We start from the raw sequence: 22,686 nt of genomic DNA, 5'->3' as shown, positions 1-22,686 counted from the left end.
TACTTTTCAATAAACCCTTCAAAACTTTCATATTAATTACATTTCTACATAGTTAGAAGCCATTACTTAACTAAAGGCCCCAACATTTCTCTTTGCATAAGGGGCCAATATTTCTAAAGCTGAGCAAGGAGGGAGAAAGAAGCACATACATCTGTATAAAAGTGGTGGCTTCATTAACATACTTGTTCACAATTGTTGTCCTACCATTATACATTCACTGGCGTTACTATTACACATCCATACATTTCTCTCTGTTTAGCAAATGCCTTGAAATTAAACTATAAATAGGAACAGAGATGGTAACTCACACAACTTTGCAAATATGTAAGTCTCCTAGCCAAATTTTTTGGAACTTGCGAACATCTTAGTTAAATTTCCCAACATTTCTTCTTAACCGACTAAATCCCTTATATAGGACTTGTGGCCACTGGAATGATAAGGAACTCCCAAACACATAAGGGAATTTTCTCTGTCTTTTGCCTACTTGTCAAAACAACTGATTGCTTTGTAACAGAAAAAAATATTTTCTCTATTAATAAAAAAAAATATCACCGAACATGGCTAAGCCACAAAAGATGAAATCTTTTCACCAAAGAAGAAATAAATTTATGAACATGAAAAATTTTAATAAACAATTTTACATACTTTTATTTTTTAAAAACTGATTTGGCTTAGTATCCACAAATATTTGAACCACCAAAATACCACTACAATATATATATAGGGAATTACTCATTATGAGGGAGGGAGGCTTGGGCAAAGTAGTATGCTTAATTGGGCTTTTACTTTACTGTATTAAGGCAGTTACTGAGGCAGTTCAACTTTGAGGCAGTTCAACTTTCATTTAACTACTAAGGGCAATAACAAGTATATCCCACTGCCTTACAACAGCTATTACTTTATGTTGGTCAACATTATGATGAAAAGAGGGATTTGGTGCTGAAGGAAGCATCTTATCTGTTTTTGCTGAAGGAAGCATCTTATCTGTTTTTCTCTGAAGACCTCACAGATTTTCTTTTAGCATACATTATATATCAATTTCTTCCCTATAGAAAATGAAGGAGCTAATGGACAAACTAGATTCAGCAACCACAAGACCCATACTGAAGGTTTTAGTGGTTTTTACACATGTGTGAAGACCCAAATTCCAGATATCAGTTCAGAGGAGCAGAAGGAGCTGTCAGGGTCTGGTCCAGTCAAGCAGGAACTAAGAACTCCAAGGACTCCAGTGAGAAGGTGCATCTTTTTACCTGTTCAAGAGTAATTCTAACCAGAAGAGAGTAGCTGTCCTTCTGGAATGGGAGAAGGGGAAGATGGTTCTCCCATAGAAAATAACCTTTGCCAACACAGTAGAGGCTTGTCTGAAGATATTCTGGAAGTCATGGCAGCTAATACAAGCAGAGCCTTGGGTGATGGATATCATCAAACATTTATCTGATTAACTTGCTCGGGATGAAACCCCTACTTGCTTTGTACACAGTCACCATTGAGTTGTACAGCAGCAATCTGGACAGGTTCCAGCCCTTGGAAAGCAGGGTAAACTTGATGATCAAGAAGCAGGCAATTGATGAGATATGGAGTTTTTCTAGCATCTGTACATCTACAGGACATCTAACTCCACACTCCAGTTCACATGCTTCTAGAAAATACCTTCATTTTAGATGAGAAGAAAAGGATTCTTTTTCAGAGAACTTTGTTTTGGAGTGGCCACTATTCCTCAAGTTTTCACAAAGATACTCTCAAAGATTGCAGTAAGGGCACTTAGGTAGGGGATAAGGCCATAGAGACACTTGGACAATGAGCTGGTGATGGCTATGTCATCAGCAGAATTTTAGTACTGTAACACCTACATTGGCTCCTTTGGTTATGCCAGTGCTTGATCTCCAGGTCAACTAGGAAAAATCAGACAATGAACTTACAAGAGAGCAACTTATTGGGGGATGGACATGGATGCAGTAGACATCAGGGTCAAGTGACATTAGATCTCATATTAGATGTCCAGTAGCTAGCAAAATGCTCAAAATCTCAGGGTAGGAGTTCCACTTGCTCCTCTTTCCTTGGGGGTCCTTCTTTATTAGTGTTCATTCAAGGGTGGACAGCCCAAAAGTTTAGACCTGTAAGCCTCAAGAACTTGGTCCCTACAAGACAAGGAACACCCTATTATTCTCAGGCAGCTTATCTGGGTCTTCAAGCTTTCTTTCCTCATGTGAAATGCAAGACTGTATGTATAATCATGAACAATATAACCACAGTAGCTTACCTAACAAATCACTGGATTGCATAATCATTGATACTATGTCACCTTGCAGTCTCAAGTTCTAGCTAGGAAAAGGCCAATGTAATGAAAATTATCCAATGGTTCATTTCAGAAGAGAAGACACAATATGATTGTAAGCAGCCTTACAATCTATGGAAGCTGTGAGATAGATCTTTTAACAACCAGCCTCAGCAACAAGACAATGATTTACTGTTCCTTCCTCCTGGACCCAATTGCCTCCAACACAGGCGTCCTCATGCAAGCATGGGACTACACAGAGATCTAGTCTTTCTTCCACTTGGCCTGACTGGGACAGTGCCAGAAAAAGTAAAAATCCTATCATCTGTAATTAACTCTAGTGGAGCCACAATAGCTAACAAAAGAATGGTTTGCTGACCTCTCATCCCTGCTGGTAGATATTTCCAGGAGTTTTTACAGGTGGAAAGAGCATCGGAATCAACCCTTTTGCTGATTTTACATGATCATGGGAATGCTAAGTCTTCACAATTGATGGGTATCCAGTTCAGTTTCAAAAGCAGAGGCTTAGCAGCCAAAGCTATCTACACGCCTTGCACAGCTCCAACCCTAAACCTAAATACTGTACATTAATCAAAGTGTAACCATTCTGCACTTGGTGACCACACACCTACAGAGAACATAAAGGGAAAGGAATTAGGCATGCCATTTCATATGCAGGATATCATAGTGGGCACCACAAGAAGACCACTTATTTGATTAATATCTTGATTCCTGTTTTGGCTGAAGAACCTAAAAAAGAGTTCAGAGGTCTGGTTAAACAAATAATTTATAATAATTAACTAACCTGTTTTCACTGATTTTACTTTGTTACTGAAGGATATACAGTAGGTCCGTTCTTTCTCAGGTCTTTGAGTTTCATGGATTCAATGTGGAATCTTTAGTGAAGCTTTCAGGATTTTGAGAAGAATGCACCTCAGAAGACATGTAAGCCACCTGCATGGGATATATCTTTACTGAAAAGTATTGCTAAGCCTCACTCTGAGTTTAGGATCAGGCTTCTCTTTAAAATTTTGCCATAAAGATGGTCTTTCTTCTGGTTTTTGTATTTTCAAGATGGGTCAGTAAACTCTATGCACTCTTCAGTAAGATAACTCATACCAAGAAATGGGAAACATTAGGATGTTGTAGCAAGGACATCAACCCCAGAAGCCAGGACCAACCTACAAGTGCCTTTAGTCATTCTTTCACTCTCAACCCATGACAAGACAGAACAAAAGTTTCTCCCTTGTCCAGTTACAGGTATCAATCTTTATTTTCAAAGAACTATGGGCACCTTTTCAATGTCATTAACAGTGTTTTACAGCACCGTAACTTGATGTTGCATCAAGTTATGGCACCGTAAGCATCACTGATGGTGCTAATGGCAAGGATAAAGCATCAAGTTAACGGTGCTTACAGCACTGTAACTTGATGCAACATCAAGTTACAGCTCCAAACATCAAGTTATGGCACTGTAAGTGCTGTTAAAACATCGATAATGACGAAACATGACTTACGGTGGAAATCAACTTACGGCATGGCGCTGGAACGGATCCCCCGCCATAAGTCAAGAAAATACTGTACTTCCGCAGCGTCCACTTCAGGAAGCAAGTACTAACGATAGAAATACTTTCTTATCAGCCCCGACAAGTTACCCTGAGGGTATGAGGCAATATAAAATATAGCAGAGCAGCTAAAGTTAGGGTGCTTGCCCACAAAATCAGAGCTCTCTCTACTCTTTTAAGAGGTTAAGAGGAATCTTGATGTTAATTTGGTTCCTATGACAGATACAAGGTGTCAAACAACATCCTTTAGTTTTTATTTTGGAGATCAAACACAAAGGAGGTTATATTAAGGGGTGACTAGCTACTTTGGTATAAAAACATCATTATAAAAAAAACTTTAGCAAATTAAGAGTTGAAACTTCATATATAAATACCACATGCTATTGTTGTTTTTATGTACAAGTATAACTTTCCTGAGTTTTGACATCACATAGTCATGACATCATAGCATTATACTTACTATTTTCATTGTAGCAGCCTCAAAATTTGATCAATATAAATTTTTTTTTTTTGTGAATAGTTCAAAAATGTCTAAATGCTTCATCATAAAAAGTTTTCCTTAATGATCTAAATGTTATATATTGTGGCCAATTTATTATACAAGCCTGAATGATGTCATAAAATATTCAGTTACAGTGTATTTATATTTATTTTCTTTTTATATTTGGAAATATCTGAATGTGACCATTCAATTGCCTAACCAATATCACAAGAATGCCACTTTCAATAAAATATAGCACATACAGTACTTTGACTTGATTATGAAATTTAGGTCTTGAAGACCAAGCGCCGGAACCCATCAGGATTATTCAGTGCAGGAATGAAGATGAAATATATAAATTAATGCTGGATTTCCTATGAATATCTGAATGTGTGAAAATAACTTTTGAGATATTTGCCTTAAAGTTTAAAGGGGCTCAATAAGGCTGGGTATAAAGTGAATCCCAGAGCCACATTCTCCCTCTTTCCCCTTCTGAGAGCAGCTGAAGTCTCATTTACTGAGTAGCTGCCTGTATACCTACAATCATCACCATAACAACCAGAGTTGCCAAAAAAGCTGATTCCATACTGTGATCACTAATTTTTACTGGGTAAAATGAGCATTATGGTTGAGTAAGTAGGGCTGGTTTTTGCTACGCAGCAGGCTCATTGCTCCTTACACCATTGGTGTCCCCAGTGGCCCCAACAGCCCACAAACTGGTTGGTGTTTTCGGCGTGTTGTAATGGATTCGTGAATGTTTTAGGAAGAATTTTGGTTGTTTTTCAAAATTTCAAATTTTTTTTTATCACAAAGTAGCTAGTCACCCCTTAACTCTCATCAGGACCTCTGGAGCTAAATGTCTCTATGATCTGCATAAGTAGTGTGCTAAATGAAATCAATCTTATATAATACTACCCCACAGTCTTACAAATTACATAATTCTTATTTCACTGTACTGGGGTTTAAGTGATGATTATAACTGCCTTTATCTGTTAAAGCCAAAGGTTTGTTTACTTATCTCAACCCCCGAGACTATCATGTGTTACACTCAGGTCCTTCTGGGCAGTTTAGCTGTTTGAGCCTTCCAACGAAAATTGTGATTCAGTGTACATTGTAAGCAATGGACAAGGTAGATGCCCTGCTTCAGCCAATGGAAAACAGCTACTTGGACAGACTGTACAAAGAGTGTGGGATTTACCAACTGGGAACTCACAGATCTGTATGCACATACAGTTACCCAGTGGATATGAATTTTCTTTTGTTTGTTAAAAAGAGACTGATGTCTGGGGTTTTGTCAGTCATAAAATTACGCAACATTATACCTTACACATATCTTTTACAAATCCAGTGGTAGTACATTTAATTAATTTTTGCCAAGTAGTCTGCCTTATTCCCAATCACCAACATTATCATTTACATCAAGACCATCAATAATGTATACCTATAGCCATCTAAATGGGTAATTCACAACATTATTTAGTGATGGTATGTCATCACTTTGCTTGTCCAAACAACAATTCTGAAACACCATTATTTCTTCATCATTGTTACCAAATGGACATCTAGTTCCTCATTCTAATCTTGCTTGTGGTTCTCTAACAGAATGACCTTGTCATTCCAGTTTCAGAGAAAGATCAAAATCATGCTAAAGGTAACTTACTCACAACAGAGACTGTAATCAACATTCAAGTTGTTAATAGCTTACATATTCTGGAATAATTCACTTCCTTCCTTATTGTATTATCCTCCTGGAATTTAACTTTCTACTTTAACTGTATGCATGATGTATTTAGCTCTAGTATGCTACTGGTTTCTATCTTTGTATGAACACATGAAATTGGAAAAACAAATTTACTGTTCCATGCCAAACAAAAAACTGGTTTACATACACGTCATTCCATTCATTCAAACAAATCTAAAACTTATATCTACATTCAAGTAAAATATTAAATAAAAGTAGTGAGAAAGGTTAGGGGTACTCCATCTAAGAGGCAACCCTAATTCTCTACTAAGTACTGGAATTTAGTAAAAAGGTTTTGGACTTCCATTAGATATATAAAGATTATTTGTTTTAATTTAAATTTACTCTTGCACATTAGCAACAGATTTCTGTACACAGCTCTGAATCTGTTTACTATCCAAAAATACTGTAGTGTGAAAGAAATTTTACCTTTCCTCTGATGGCTCAAAAAATGCTAGAGCCTTGTAAAGAAGGCTCATCTCCTGAGTAACATTCACATGATCCCCAGCGTGGTCCTCCATGTTATAATACTGTCGAGCTGCTGAGAGCCAACGTAGTCCTGATAAAAATACTTGTCTAGCTTCGTCAAAATTCTTCACTGCTTTAGCGACAACTTCTGATTCCAAATCACACACATCTAATTGCAAGAATTCCAGCTGTTTTGAAAAAGATTTTTTTCATTAGTGTCATTTATCATGTAACATGTAATGGAAAAATTATTAATAGAATTAGCCACTGAAAAAATGTAAAAGTGGAAATCATTATGTGCAAGTTTCTTGAACAAAACATTTGAATTTACGGCTAAAAAGTATCCACCCAACTAGTATACCATTAAATTAAACCCAGAAAATGTTGAAAACATGAGATTCTAGAGCACTGGATGTTACAGCTGTGGAATAAAAAAAAAGAACACATTACATGCATTATTTATTAACTCTTTCAAATTCCATGACATAAAATTTCATCATCCACTTCTTAATTGTTGATATTCTAATAATGTTAAATTATGTTATCTGCAAAAACTTTTTGAAATTAATTCAAAATACTTTGTGAATACAGTATGCTTTGTGCAATATACAGAGCCTTTCTTGACCAAACCAAAAAATATTGTCATAATAACTTTATAGACGGGTCAACAATGAGTTTCCATTAGATCTAAGCCGATATAGAAATGGTTCTATTAACACTACAGATTTCATATACCAATCAGCAAAGTGTAATCTATTCCACTCTGAATTGTTCTAGAGTAGGAGAAAAATTTACAGCTATTACCTATAAGGCAAGAGCAGTTATTTACATTTGATTTAGGCATGCTTATTTCATTTACATGCAGGCAAAGGTACAGAATAATCTGGTCTTCAGTTCTGTTGGACCTCTTGTATGTTAAGACACAATTATCTCTTAAATAAGTCTTCTGCTGCTGCATCTAGTGTAAGGAGGTTAATCAGCACAGAAAACACAAGTCTGTAATACACAAACCATCCTCAATTAATCTCTAGTAAAAGTTGGAAAAGTGTTTGACTTCATAAAGGAGATCCTTATTGTTTACTAGCACTTCTAACTCTGAGTTTATCTTTGAAGACAAGTTTATAAAATTTTACTGCTACAATACATTCTAACATATGCAGGATACAAAGGATGGAATACATGTACTTTCAGCAGGTTTCCATGTTAATAATTTAAAACAGTAATAAGGTCATGCTTTATAATTCACATAAATGGCACTTTTGTCAGAAATTTCACCTGCTATGTAGGTGGTATGTACTGTACAGACATATGTTGTAATCTTACAATATTACAGGCAAAACTTGTGCAACATTCATTAATTATGATGTCTTCTTTCCCATCCTAGGTACTCCAGATAGACACCTAGTCAACAACTCCCAGTCAATAAGAAAAAGACCTCCAAACACTTGAATTGTGACTTTGGTGGTAACATGGTTGCGGTGTCAATTGGTTGGAGACTTAATAGGTAGGTTTAGCTAATGGTATTTATATTTTTGTCAGGCCATAACATAATATAAAAGTAATTGAAATATGTTAAATTCTTTAGAAGGTTGGCTCTTTCTGTATTGGAACCGTCTTTACTCTGCCATACTCCAAAGCCAATGAAGCTCCATAAAAAAGTATATCCTACATACCAAATATCATATCACTACCAGTCATTAGTAATTCACTGGAATACTTCATTGTTATACAGCTGTCATCTATTATTCTTGCACACCAATTATTTTAAACATTTGAGTTTTAATTTAATCTAAATACTTTGCTGCTAAGAATTCAGCCAACTTCAAAAATTGTCCATTAGGCTGTGGTCATGCTGGTCTATTCAAGCACAATATGTTCTCCAGACCACTCATTCCATATCCAAAATTCTGATATCATCATAAGAGCAAAACCATATGCATTAGTTTAACTTTTACAGCTGGTTTTTTTTTTCTACAGATCATATTCCATGTTACTACAAATCCATAAGCAAAAAAAATAATTTTTCAGCTATAAAAATTTTCTGTGCAAAACCATTACTTTTACATGGCCTATTCATGCACCTGTGCAAATTCTACACACTCCATACAGGAAGAAGGAAGCAGAATCCTCATAGCAGATGACACCAGTGTACTTGGTTTCCTCCAATTCCTTAGTGGTCAACTGGTTTACTTACTGTATGGTTTGAACCAGCTCCAAAAGAACATAGGGGTTGGAACCACCTCCAAAAGAACATGGGGGTTGGGAGGTGGGCACATATGTGAAAGGAATTAATTTTTATATAAAATTTTTTTTCAAAAACTATATTCATTTTTACACACACCCATTATTTACACCTTGCCTGAGGGAGTTGATGTGCTGTAGCAAGAAACTACAGAACCTTAGGGGAAAAAATACATGTGGAACCCAAAAATGCTCTGGAAACTAACAAGGAGTTACAAATTTGACAGGAGTCTTGTTTGAAAAACAACAGTTCACGTACCCATAATGGATTAAACGAAAGATGAAGATGAATGCAATGGGCCCCTATCAGGATAAAACTTGGCCTGCCGCAACTACAGATCCCTAAAAGTTCTAAGATTCCTCAGAAATCAACTGACACCTCCAGGTGCTGCTCTTCAAAACTGTTGACATCTAAATAAATAATAAAGATGTGGTGACTACCTTTATATCATGACCTCTTGGCTTTCACCTGGGGGGCTAAGCATGCCTGAAAAAAAAATTGTATATCTGGATACCTGCTTCCTGCAACATCCAGAGATAACAACAAGATTTGCTTTGTTTATATTCTCTGTCCTCTGCTGAAGATATTTTCCAAGGAAAATGTTCACTTCACTACTGGTATGAGGGGGTGAGAGAGGGAATGGAAAGGTCTAGTACAAAAGACAGACCAATAGAACCCCAATTCTTGGAATGGCTTATTTAACTTAAAAGGCCTTCAACTTACTGCAAAGAAGGGCAGAAGTAGGGGCTAGCAAAAGTAATCTAAAAAAATGTTGACACATACCCGTAAGTTCTGGAGAAGCACCCAAATCCAGTCCTTAAATACCTGAGATGAGAAAGACCTTAGATGACTCAGACATTCTTTTGCCTCAGTAGAAAGTGAAAAGTCTGCTATAATGGGGATAGTGGCTTGGATAGGGTTCAAGTCCCTTACCTTAGATGATTCAGACATTCTTTTGCCTCAGTAGAAAGTGAAAAGTCTGCTATAATGGGGATAGTGGCTTGGATAGGGTCCAAGTCCCTTCCTTTAAAACAGCCTTCAACTTTGATTGATAGAGCCATGCACTCGACATTTGTTTTGGGTTGGTGATGACCTTGGCTGCTTGCCATGAAAAACCATTGCAAGCGTGATGGCTGGGGCTAAAATGTCTATGTATTTAACCTCTTAAAGTGAAGTTGATGCAGGGCTTCCCCCATCTGGAAGGGGTTCTGGGCCATCAACTGAGAAGGCAAACAGATCCAAGAATTCCTATTAGGGACAAAGGAGAGATTACAACCATGAAGATATTTATCAATCTTAGAAATCTGTGTACAGAAGTATACGAGTATATCTGCTCAGACTAAAAAAAAAAAAGGGAATTTGTATAAATGTAAAAATATATGCTACTGGATCTCACTACGCCAAAAATTGACTCCCTGCATTGTTCTGTTGTGTCACATATAACTCTACCAGAGGTGTCCCCTAAGAGTCACCACAACACCTAGAAGATTTCTAGATGTAATGACTAATTAGCAAAGGCTCTCTGATTGTTTAACTAAGCCACACTTGTTGAGTTGTCAGACATTATCCCCATAATTCTACACGATATCGAAAATGAAGGCTTACAACCACAATAAGACTGCCTTGAATTTTAAGCAATCTTTAAGGTTTCTGAGAACACAGGAATTTCTAGCACCAAAAGGAGAAGAAATTCTCCCACAAGAAGGTTCTACACATCCTGCCACAAAATGAGATCTTCCAAGATTTCTCTGGCTAAACATTTATCAACCAGTTTGTTCAGCTGTAGTGAGAGAGAGGATTTTTTTATAGGGAATTAAGGCCATCAATTAAATGTTCCCGCAATTTCACAGAAGACTCTAGTTTGGAAAAACATGTGAATGGTTGACTGAAGTCTCCAAATCTTGTCTTCCACCTGAAACATCTGAGCAGAGTATCTGAAGCCTACTACAATTTTCCTTTCATTCTATTCACTAACAAAAGGGGGAAAATTATTAACAATCTTTACTCCCAAATATGGAAATATTCTTGATAAACTTTACTTTGCTTTACATCCACATTAGAAAAAATCAAATAAAAAATCATTTACCTGCTTATCTAATGTGTCTTCTTCGGATTCTTCTGGTTCTTGAGCACTGTTTGCTGATTCATCATCAGGAATTGCCCTATCTACTGAGTACTGAAGGAGGACTAAACAGTATCGGCCCCAACAGCGCTGGACATCAGCATTACTTCTGTCAAACTTTTCATGCCTGAGGATAGAAAAAGAGGAAATTTAAAAGTATGAAGATTCTACAAATCCTGTATATATAGAAAACATTTTGAAGATGCAAATCTCTCATTACATGCCACTTACATATTGGTTGCCTCTTCACAGTCTTCATCTTGTACATCACTTCTGACTTCGAACTCATATTGTGATAGCACCTTCAGAGCAGATGATAACAAATGCCTCGCAATCCTGCAGAAAAACTCAAATATATAATCGTCTAAAAAAATTGCAGTCTTATTTCCATAATCAACTCTTTCTAATTATCATACGATTTATAGTATCAAGCATGGGCACAGACTTTTTCAGACATATACAAAAGCCATTACAGGCAGTCCCCGGTTATCAGCAGCCTCGGTTACTGGCGATACGGTTTTACGGCGCTTGTCTAGCGACGACGATAGCCAGACTTTCGTTGGTGATAACCAGTTATCAGCGCTGATAACTGGTTATCGGTGCTGATCGCCTCTTATAGGCGGCGCTGATTACCGGTTATCAGCGCCACTAACCGGGGATCAGTGCTATTATCGCTGATTTTCGGTTAGCGGCGATTTTCGGTTGTCGTCACGCCGTTGGGAACGGAACCCCGCCGATAACCAGGGACTGCCTGTAATTATCTGCTAATAATGCATAAAAGTTTAGCAATCATATATTTTATCATTACAAAACTTATGAGAACCAATTCATCTTGTAAGTGATGGCGTCATGGCATGTCATTCACATTCAACTGAATTAAACCATCAAATGTTCCAATGGGATTCCACATTTTTCTCCATTAACACAATCTAATAACAATTTACAAACAAGTAAATATTGCGCCAAAGTCTCTTTGGTGCAATCAAGTTTTCTGCACAGTGTATAACGCTGTATGAAACTCTCAGCCGCAGCCCAGTTGTGGCCTGTGTTGTTGGCAACTGTAGCAGTGCCAGACGAATGATCATAGCTAACTTTAACCTTAAATAAAATAAAAACTACTGAGGGTAGAGGGCTGTCATTTGGGACAGTATGTTTGATGATTGGAGGGTGAATGATCAACATGCCAATTTGCAGCCCTCTAGCCTCAGTAGTTTTTAAGATGAGGGTGGACAGAAAAAGTGCAGATGGACAGACAAAGCTATCTCAATAGTTTTCTTTTACAGAAAATCTAAAAGCAGTATTCTATGGCTGTTGTACTGTATTTGAAGAAGCCTAGGGTTGCACTAAACAAACACAGAAATATGCATGATGATCTGGATTTATAACTGGAAGACATCATTTGAACATAAGAAGTGAATCAAAATAAAATTAATGGCAAAAGTTAATCTGAGCTGTTACATGGGCCAAGGTATGCAAGTGTTCCTCCATAAATAGTGCAGAGTTATGGCTTACTGCACATAACAGTGTTCTGCACAATATAATACAAAAAAGTAATTTATATCTTGAATTCAAGAAAACATGAGGTTAGGTCCAACTCCATGCCTGTGGACCAAAAGTGGCCCATTTGATTTTGAAAGTGGCCTGCTAGAGAAAAATAAATAAAAGAATATTTCTCCTTTTTATATCACAAAAATTATATTTACCACTTCTTCTGAATAAAAGAAATATTCCTTGCAAAATCAATAACTATAAAGAAAAGTTTCATTGGCATCTGTTGTGTTTTACATCATATTTTCAATAGGTGTGATTTATTAAAAACAACAAAGATCATCATATAAAATGCTGCACTAGTAACTGGGCTCTGTTTTGGCCTTGTTTTAACATTCTTATTCTGTAGTTATCCCTTTTTCATTAGGAATAAAGCACCGAGATCACAATTTTTTTTTCCATTGGAATTAGACTAATCTTATGTACAAAGGAAATAGGGGTGATCGACATGCAGGTCTTCATTAACAATGTGTCATTGAAGGTATGGGAATATGAATGCTAATGCGAATATAAAGAGTATTTCAGATAAAATAAAAAACAAAAACCATAATGCCACAATATATGCAAGTATATAGTGTTCATGGCAATATCTTCAATATTCATCTAGAGGAGGAGGAGAAGGAAGATATATATATACAGTACAGTAGAACCCCAGACCTCGATGCTAATTCACTCCAGAAGAAGCGTCGAGATTCGATTTAGTCGAATTCAGAGTTAATTTCTCCCATAAGAAATAACTGAAAATGGATTAATCAATTCCTGACCACCAGTCATTACCCCAACCTTACCTTTTTATACAAAACATTACACAAATTACAATTAAATAAGTTCAGAGTTGAATAACTTACCGTATCAGAAGCACTTTTTACATTTTTAAATGCATACTGTATCAAAAAAAATTGGCCTACGACCAATGCGGCCGTATTACTGATGATAGACCGAGCGCCATAGGCTAGGCTAGGTAGCCTATAGGCACTACCAGAATATAATGTAACGGGTACACACGAAAACTGTTGTTAATAATGATAACATTGAAAAACAAGCCTGATTATCACATTAAATTAATAATACAGTATTTATAAGCCAAATTACTGTATGTCTATTATCATAAAATTAAGAAAAATTTCCTAAATTACATCGGAACTCAGCAGCTTGTGGCAGATGTAAACAAATCACAGCGCCACCCTGGTGGTGTATCGCGGTACTAATTACATAAACATTCAGTATTTATGGTAAATTTCATACAGAGTCTACTGGAATAGTGTACAAAATCACTGTAAAACATCTTTCAGTAAACATTATGATTCCCTAACATATTGGGACCCATGACTGGATGAAAATTCAGTGCAGAAAACCAAAAAAAAAATGATATATACCTGTACAAGGTGTACTTCTCCAAACAGCAGCAGCAGCATGTGTGGGCTTTAAATGCTTTTAAATGCGCATGGGAAGAACGCCACCAACAACGCCAACTAGTGGCAGCTGCCCAAAACTCTTTTTCTAAAACATCTCGATTCGGTTTGTTTTCTATTTACTAAACATCATATGAGTTCATCGTCAAGGTCAGATTACTCGGTTTGTTGTATATATATATCGATACCCAGACGCAAAATTTACAAATATATTCATTTTGGCTTCGACGCATGTTGAAATCCGATTATGAATAATCGAGTTCTAGTAGTTTACATCGTTTTCAAGGACAGTAAGGTTTTCCTACGATGTTCCGCACGGCGATTATATTCTGACATATACGGAATATATATATATATATATATATATATATATATATATATATATATATATATATATATATATATATATATATATATTATTACTTTTATTATTTAATGTTATTTAATTTACACATAAAAACTTGAAAACTTATAAATTACATAAAAAATTATACAAACACTTTCACAGGGTTTCTCAGTATTCAGTCATGTTCGAGTGTCTGTGAAAAACTCGTGCATGACAATTAGTTAGGTTCCAATGAAGAATTCGCATGTCCGTGAATTCCTGCAGCTCGAATCACGCAAGTTAGTGGTATAACTGTATATACACATACATACATATATATATACACCCACATACATATTCATGCAGGTGGCCTGAATGACTTTTTGTTTTTTCAAGTGGCCCTTAGATTAAACAACTTGGATGGCCCTGATGTAACATGTACTTAAGCATGGGAAGAACGCCACCAACAACGCCAACTAGCGGCAGCTGCCCAAAACTCTTTTTTCTACAAACATCATATGATTCATCGGGTCAGATTCCGGTTTGTTGTTCAAGCTCCGACGCAAAATTTACTAAACATTTCGTGTTGAAATCCGATTATGTTGAGTTCTAGTACGGTCAAGGACAGGGGTCCTACTCTATATATAAATATACACATATATATATATATATATATATATATATATATATATATATATATATATATATATATATATATATATATATATATATATATATATATATATATATATATATATTATAAATATATATTTTATTATTTAATGTTATTTAATTTATATATATATATATATATAATATATATATATAAAATATTATATAAAATTACTTTTATAAATTTAATTTACTTGAAAACTTATAAAATTATTACGAACACTTTCACAGGGTTTCTCAGTATTCAGTCATGTTCGAGTGTCTGTGAAAAACTCGTGCATGACAATTAGTTAGGTTCCAATGAAGAATTCACATGTCCGTGAATTCCTGCAGCTCGAATCACGCAAGTTAGTGGTATAACTGTATATACACATACATACATATATATACACCCACATACATATTCATGCAGGTGGCCTGAATGACTTTTTGTTTTTTCAAGTGGCCCTTAGATTAAACAACTTGGATGGCCCTGATGTAACATGTACTTAAGCACTTTTATATGATCATCATTGAGCAAGCAGTAACTTGATACTTAACTAAGACTGTTTAATTTTCCTGAAGAAAAAGATGTATACTGCATCTATCTTCATTCTCCAAAACAGATACAAAACAGGATTAACAAAATTTTCCTCTTGCAAAGTTCAACCAAATCATTTTCTACTCTGTTACATCTAATTACCTAATTAAATTTTGGTTAACCATTTCTACAGAATTCATTACCAAAAATTTTTGTTAATTCTCATAAGCTTGTTCCATTTCTGCACATGTAATGTATGACTCTAAGAATTTTCATGCTGATTCCTAAATCCTATTCCATGCATACCTCTGCAAAGAGATTAATCAGCTGAATTACACACTCCATTGTATATCTCATATGCAATCTACAGAACTAACATATAAGATTCCTTCAAGCTGAACAAGAAAGTCATTTATACGTATAACTACATTTGGTCTTATCTTACCTGAACTTCTCCCTCCTCAGATAAAACTGAGAAAGATTAGCAGCATTAACTGCCCAGTCAATAAGATCACAGTCTTTACTAGATAATTGACGTTTTAACGTTGAATGACAATATCCTGCTGACTTTTCATCCATCCCCATGTGCCCATACACCTGTAAAATAGTGCACATCAGTCCACGATACAAAATCCAAAACACCCAAAGAATGTATTAAGAAAACTCATTACAGTTATCTGGATTATATGGCTGCACCCTTATTTTGTAGAACATACTGCAGTAACACTTTTCAGTATATTGTTTAATGATATTCAACAATATTCATTTACCTTCTTGAAAATATGATAATTAGAACAAGATAGCGGGCTAGCTTATACCGAAACAATTTAAAGTTGGATATATTTTATCCACACCATTCTGCAAAAAGAACCTAGATCCATTTTCCCATTACAATAAAACCCGTAAGTTAAATATTACTCTAAACACATGAATTAATGGTTAGCATGAGTATGCCTGAAAGTGCGAGTTTATTAATAACCAAAATTTCTATTTTATACAGTATTAATAAAGTACTGTACAACTATTCTCTTGCCTTAATTTCTCATACAAGTGTAAAAAGAAACCTCTCCTTAAATGGACAGCTTTGGAGTTTGCCCTTTATGAGTACAGTATAGTACCTGAAAACAACTATTATCCATTAATAAAAAAGGAATTGTACCAGTGAACATCTATACTATGCATGCACTTCTTTATCTCTTGATAAGATTTTGAAGCTTTTATACCATTTATTTATTATCTACAGTATAGCAGTGACTTATTTTTAAGAAACTTTCCCACAACATTAGTGCACTATTTTTACCATACTTCTGTTACACAGATATACTGTAAGTCTGTCCTCTGATAACAGAATCAAGTTGACCTGGGCATACTAACAGGAAGCCATATGTCCTGATTTTGTCACCTATTGAAAAAAATTCTGCTTCTCTGCCCACAAAATTCTCAAGAACTTGAATATTGGAGGCTTTTTACTGAGTGCCTTTACAATTTTTAAAATAACCAGCAGTAGAGTTGTCACTAACGGTTTTTTTGATGAGCCTAGACCCACCTTGGTGATCCACAGGATACTGTTCTGGGAACTTTGTTGCTTTTTGTCTTTACTACAAACACAATTGTTAGATTTGGCAATGTGCTACAATAACTTGCAGATGATATAAAAGATTTCCATTCGTTGAAAAATGAAGTGCAGTAATTAGTAGCTTTATCCCTTAGAAATGACCTACAATGAATCAGCAAGCCTTGCAGTCAGTAAGCAGAGGATAACCTCTAGCCAATCCTATACAGCTTTGTGCTTCCTCAACATACTTTGCCTCATATAGGTGACAACTCACTAGCTATGCAACTTAAACATGTCCATTGAAAGAAAAATAGGAGTTAGTGTACTATGCAGCTTTATTGATAATACATCTGCTTTTCAAAGGCAGTCAGGCTTAATGATTCAGGAAATAAGTGAAATTACAAGATATACAGTGTATCACTAGACTGAATTCAAAATCATGAAATAGGCATAACTTACCTGAGCAAGATAATATAGTGTATGAGTGTGAAGTTTCTCCAGTGCATTCATTCCATTTTCTTCCCAGCCTTCATCTTCCTGTGATACTGATGAAAACAAACTGCCGATTGTTCGTGGCGGAATAGAAGTTCGCTGCTGGTACTCCGTATAAAGTAAACATGACCGTTCTAAGTGTTGTTTTGCTCTTGGAAACTGAGCACGGTTGGACCACAGAATGCCAAGCTGATTATGACAACTAACAGCCAAAGCAACAGTGAGAGGGCTCAAAGCTATAGGACTAACAGAAGGCACTCCACTACTCGATGAAAGAAGGCTTTCAGCATCACCCATAAGTGCTGCAGAAACCAAGTCTGCATCATTAACATTTGCTGATGAAGCACCTGACAGCCCTTCAATAGCATCTCCAACAATTGTCAGTGCTTTATTCAGGTGCTCTTCCCCTGTAGATAACTCTTCTGTCTCAACAGCAATAACCCCTAGATGATATACAACAGCAGCTAATCTGGCTCTTGTTATGCCAACAACATCTGTTCCTTCTTCCCCAGAGCCAACATCTTCATCATCATCATCTTCATCTAGCTGCTTACTTAAGCGTGCCTTTAATTCTTCTAAAATGTCTCTTGCAGCATATTTTGACTTATAAGGTTCTGTAAAAGGATCATTCTGGCTTTCTTCTTGGTAAAGTCTTAAGGCTTTTTGGTACTGGTCTTCTAAAGTTGCCATCTGGCAGAATATAAAACACACTTCACACAGCGGCAATCTGAAATCATTTCCAGTAAAAAGTAGCTTGTTTTTAAATTTGTTTATACATAAATAGATATAAGCAATATGATTTACCAGTTGGAATATAAAATAATTTATATAAGAATATTCTGCCTCTACTTGTTATTACTTAATAACAGATTTTCCTTAAAACTTTTTTTTATAACACTTCACATCACATATCGCTGGAGTCTAATTCTTGATGACAGACAAAAAAAGCATGCATCCTAATTCAATGACAGTACAGTATTAACATAAAAAATAATCAAAATTTAAAGAAACTCACTCCAAATAGTTTTACAACATAATGAACACTTAAAAGTTATATACCAAGTGTGTAAGCATTTCACTAGGAAATAAGCTTTCCCTCTCCAACAGAAATCCTACAGGCAAAAAGCCTGAGAATGAACTTTAACAAAACAAATGGGACAGAGGGATTTCATCTGATTTATGAAACTTGGGCTATCAAGCCAAGCACAGGGACACTTTTGGTCATTCAGTGCTTCAGACAGTGAAAAGAGGGAGTTAGAGTAGTAGTACAGCAACATGAATAGATCCAGAAAACAACAGAGATGAAGTACAAGGATCTACAGGTGAATCTGGGAGAAAAAAAACCCACATCTGTGTTAAGAAGTAATACATATTTAGAAGGTTGGATAGCAAAACTGAGGAAAGAAAGTGGGAATGGAGGTGAGGTCAAAGATAAAAAAGTGGGTAAAGCTAGGGGCCAAATGGATGCTGCAAGCATCCTTTACTAATGCATACAGTGCATCAAGAAAGGTGCCCTAACAGTACTACCCTGCTATGGGGATAGGGCAGAAAGTTTTTTCTATAAATGAACACGCTGATAAATATCCATTATATTTTTTAATCATTCATAGCCACAGACAAAAGCTGTCTCAATACATGACATGGAGTAAAAAGAATTTAACATTACTAATGTCATGGCAAACCTTATACTTCTACATGCAGCCATGATTAACTCAATAATAAGCTAAATTTGCAAATTTCATCACCTTATAAAAAATAATTTAACCTTTCCAAACTTCCCAGATTAGGAGGAAGAATCTTTATATAAATTATGCCACTATATGACAGGAATTTTAAATTATCTGTGATTGGATTGCTCCACTAATCAAAGTGAAGCAAAATGTAAAAGAAACTATTACTGTAATTATTAACTGCTTCCACATGGTGCTTAAAATGAAAATTTTCTTAAAAAAAAAATTGTGTGATGACTTTGGTACTTGACAGTAGGAATATTATAAAAAAAAAGTGGTTGCCTTTCTCAAGTTTAATTCTTCACATTTTTGATATACAGTACAGGAGTATACACCACCCTTCATGTTTGGTCATCTCACTTTTTTAAAGTTATCAGTACCATTGTCCACTCTTATTCACCTGCTGTGGTGAATTCTGCCATCAATCACTGTCTTGATGGTCACACCATAACCCACTTTGGACTTTGATAGGGTTCTCATATTTGTGCTGATATTATTTTGTAATTGTTAATAAAGTGCACAAACTATTGGCTTGCAAACAAGTTTTCATACATAATAGCGGAGTGTAAAACATGAATGACTGAACCAGAAAAGTAGAGGACTGAATGACAATGACAAATTGTTGGGTGAACAAATTTCTTTGCACACACATTGCATATATACCATGTGCACAATGCTTTGTTCTTGAAATTCAGTAATATTTTCTTTTTTCTTAATATGGGAGCAACTGCAGATGAGCTGAAGACAAAAGTGGAGAAATTCATTTTGGTTAATTGTTTTTTCTTACAGTTTGATTAGCAAATATCATTATACTTTTGCTCTGTAAATCTCTAAACTATTAGCTTCATAGAGGTCTTCAGCAAGGTCACAGTAGTTCAACTGAGTGTCACTGCATTGCCATATGTGAACTTAGTCTGTTTACAGCAGTATGTTCATCCACAGAAACCATCAACCCAAGACTGATCATTAGTCAATAATGAGGGTTACCATTAATTTTAAATTGATATTCAGTAGCACAGTGGACACTTTAGTCAGTGTTTTAATTGTAGTACATTACTATTATTAAAAAAGTTTAACCAGACCACTGAGCTGACTATCAGCTCAGTGACATGCAATATACAGTATTCATAGACGTTGCACAGTCATCAAAGGTGTCAATAATTTCACTGATATTTGCCTCAACTACAGTTGAAATATGCTATAACACATCCAACATATCAGATTTTGGCCTTCCTTATCAGCCTGAGATTGAAAGAATTTCAGAGCAGACTTTTCTAAGCAATCAGTACACTTAAGCAAAGTTGATTGCTGAGCTTAGCACTGAAATCAGGAAAGATAACAAAAGATGCTGTGGGTGTGGGTGCTAAGTACATTTTTTCTAACTGATAAACTCTAGATTGCTCCAACAGTAATTGCTAAAAACTTTGTTGTTTGAAATTTTATGGCAGTAATATTTACAATTCCTATAGTGATATATATACAGAATATATGATAAAGAGGTATACCTCATTTAGGTCCATCACACTAATGTAAGATTAGCATAACAGTTTATGTCAGAGGGACTGTCATATCATGTGGGTTAATTGCTCAAAAATAAAAAGAAGGGTTGAAAACCATCCATCCTTTCTTTGTTTTGCCATAAAGCATTGTCTGCAGTATTCCAAATGCCTGTGAGTATATAATCTTGCAAGCCATCACCCTAAAATAACTGAATGAAGGAGAGAAACCTCCAATTAAAAGATGATATTTAATTTTCTAGATCAAAATACACTTGGTGTTTCCAAGGATCTAGTAGCTGTATCATCCTCTTCATAGAAATATCAGAAGTGGAAACAAAATGCTAATCTTGAAAATGATTAAGTTTCATTAGTACCAAGAATGGTTTTAGCCAAAGGAGCAATAAAAAAAACAAAATAATTAAATCCCTAACTATTATTCTGTAAATTAAATAAATATATCATACAAAGTTAGCAATACATAGGAGTGTATGCAGCTGACAAGTGAGTGAAGGAATCGTCCCAGTGATCTAAATTACTTTGTAAATGTGCTTCTTCAAGTAACATCTCCATGTAACAACTGAGCTGGCTTTGAACTGCAAAACCAGTCTCATTCAAACTCTTGCTGGCATGGTATACAAACACCAATGGTTTGTTCCAATGTATGAACACACCATCATCAAATGACTATAATAACTTCTTAATGGAATGATCCCCACTGTTATACAATGAACTGGATTTATTATTATCTATGGCAAAAAGTTACTCTGACAAGACAACAGAAGTTTGGTATCAACATGTTATAAAAGTACCAATTAATTACTATTAAGTAGAAACAGTGCAGACTTTCAGGTCTGTTCATCATCATTACACAATAATACATCATCCTGAAAACTTACCTAATAAACTGTGACAGAACATGAAAATGTTAATGTCCACTTACATAGTATAAAAGCTAAAAATCACTAGTAAATCAGTTGCATAGCTTAAAAACATAACCTATGAAATTGCTTGTGTGAAAAAATATAGTAACTACATTTCCTACTACTGATGTAACACTACCTTATCCTGCAAGTACTAAAAAGTAAATACAATAGCTATTTGACTGCCTCCACTGTTATATATCACTACCAGGTCGAGTACAGTATTTTTTAAATGGTGCAAAAGAAATATTATACACAAAGCATGAGGTCACATCACCCTCAAAAGAGTCTTCCCCTTGCTATAAAAGAAAAACTACTACATTATGTAACAGTACAAGTACCAAAATTAGCCAAAGAAAGATGCTGTAAAAATACACAATAGCTTCCTGAAGCACAGGAAGCTACAGCCAGTGTGGTCAGGATTGTGCTACAGTATGTGAGCATTATAAAAAAATTAACAAAGACCAGTGAAATGCTCAAGAACACTGTCATAAAAATGTTTCCTGAGCATAATGAAATCTATATAGAATGTGGAAAGCATGGTGTGCAAAATTATCCAGTACAGATACACCTATGTCATACTAATTACTAACCAATATTGTTCTCTCGCATACTTAGTATTAACAATTATGGTATATTGTAATGTCCCTGTCTTAATGTTTCAGTTTCAGCTGACTGTACAAGTAAGCGTCATCAAAATATTTCATTTTCAGAAATACAAAAGAACCTGAAACTGTTATTGATAAAAGTACTGATGACTTGCAGAGAAAATACAGGTACTAACATTTGGAGAGAATAATTTGGGCTGCTACAAAAACTGAAAAAAATGATTTAACTCACTAAATAAATCTGACAGTGCCTGTCCTAATTTCATTCATACATATTTTTTACAAGAATTTAAGACCTGGTATGTTACACGTGTGATGAAACAGTTTAAGTTCTTAGCCCACATAGTAGAATTATCATCTGTCAAATGTCTTCCATTTCCTTTTGGCTATTTGTACACTACTACACTAAAATAAGAGCATTACAAAAAAGCTAATATATAACAAATTTTAATAAAGAAATTGAAATTCTGAAATAACTTATTTTTCGTTCTCAGAGTTGAGAAACTTGAAG

The 22,686-nt window shown here is 35.3% G+C and overlaps 2 protein-coding genes across 12 annotated transcripts in view; one reads left to right on the top strand and one right to left on the bottom strand.

Annotated features, from left to right (window-relative positions):
- The window catches only part of LOC136849162 (uncharacterized), a 744,860-nt gene that overhangs the window by 577,993 nt on the left and 144,181 nt on the right, over window positions 1-22,686 (top strand). For all 6 annotated transcript variants that reach the window (XM_067122257.1, XM_067122259.1, XM_067122255.1 and 3 more), the window contains one exon: window positions 7,915-8,034. The gene's annotated coding sequence lies outside the window, so the exon portion shown is untranslated. The remainder of the gene's footprint in view (window positions 1-7,914; window positions 8,035-22,686) is intronic.
- The window catches only part of LOC136849161 (KIF-binding protein), a 44,139-nt gene that overhangs the window by 12,436 nt on the left and 9,017 nt on the right, over window positions 1-22,686 (bottom strand). For all 6 annotated transcript variants that reach the window (XM_067122250.1, XM_067122248.1, XM_067122246.1 and 3 more), the window contains 5 exons: window positions 17,386-18,145; window positions 15,817-15,968; window positions 11,126-11,230; window positions 10,859-11,021; window positions 6,492-6,718 (listed from right to left, as the gene is read on the bottom strand). In XM_067122250.1, the coding sequence (XP_066978351.1) occupies window positions 6,492-6,718; window positions 10,859-11,021; window positions 11,126-11,230; window positions 15,817-15,968; window positions 17,386-18,108 (1,370 nt within the window). In that variant the 5' untranslated portion in view covers window positions 18,109-18,145. The remainder of the gene's footprint in view (window positions 1-6,491; window positions 6,719-10,858; window positions 11,022-11,125; window positions 11,231-15,816; window positions 15,969-17,385; window positions 18,146-22,686) is intronic.

This window comes from Macrobrachium rosenbergii, chromosome 20 (genome assembly GCF_040412425.1).
Source record: "Macrobrachium rosenbergii isolate ZJJX-2024 chromosome 20, ASM4041242v1, whole genome shotgun sequence".
NCBI lineage: Eukaryota > Metazoa > Arthropoda > Malacostraca > Decapoda > Palaemonidae > Macrobrachium > Macrobrachium rosenbergii.
The sequence above is the reverse complement of the archived record's forward strand: the minus strand, read 5'-3'. Positions and strand labels throughout refer to the sequence as shown.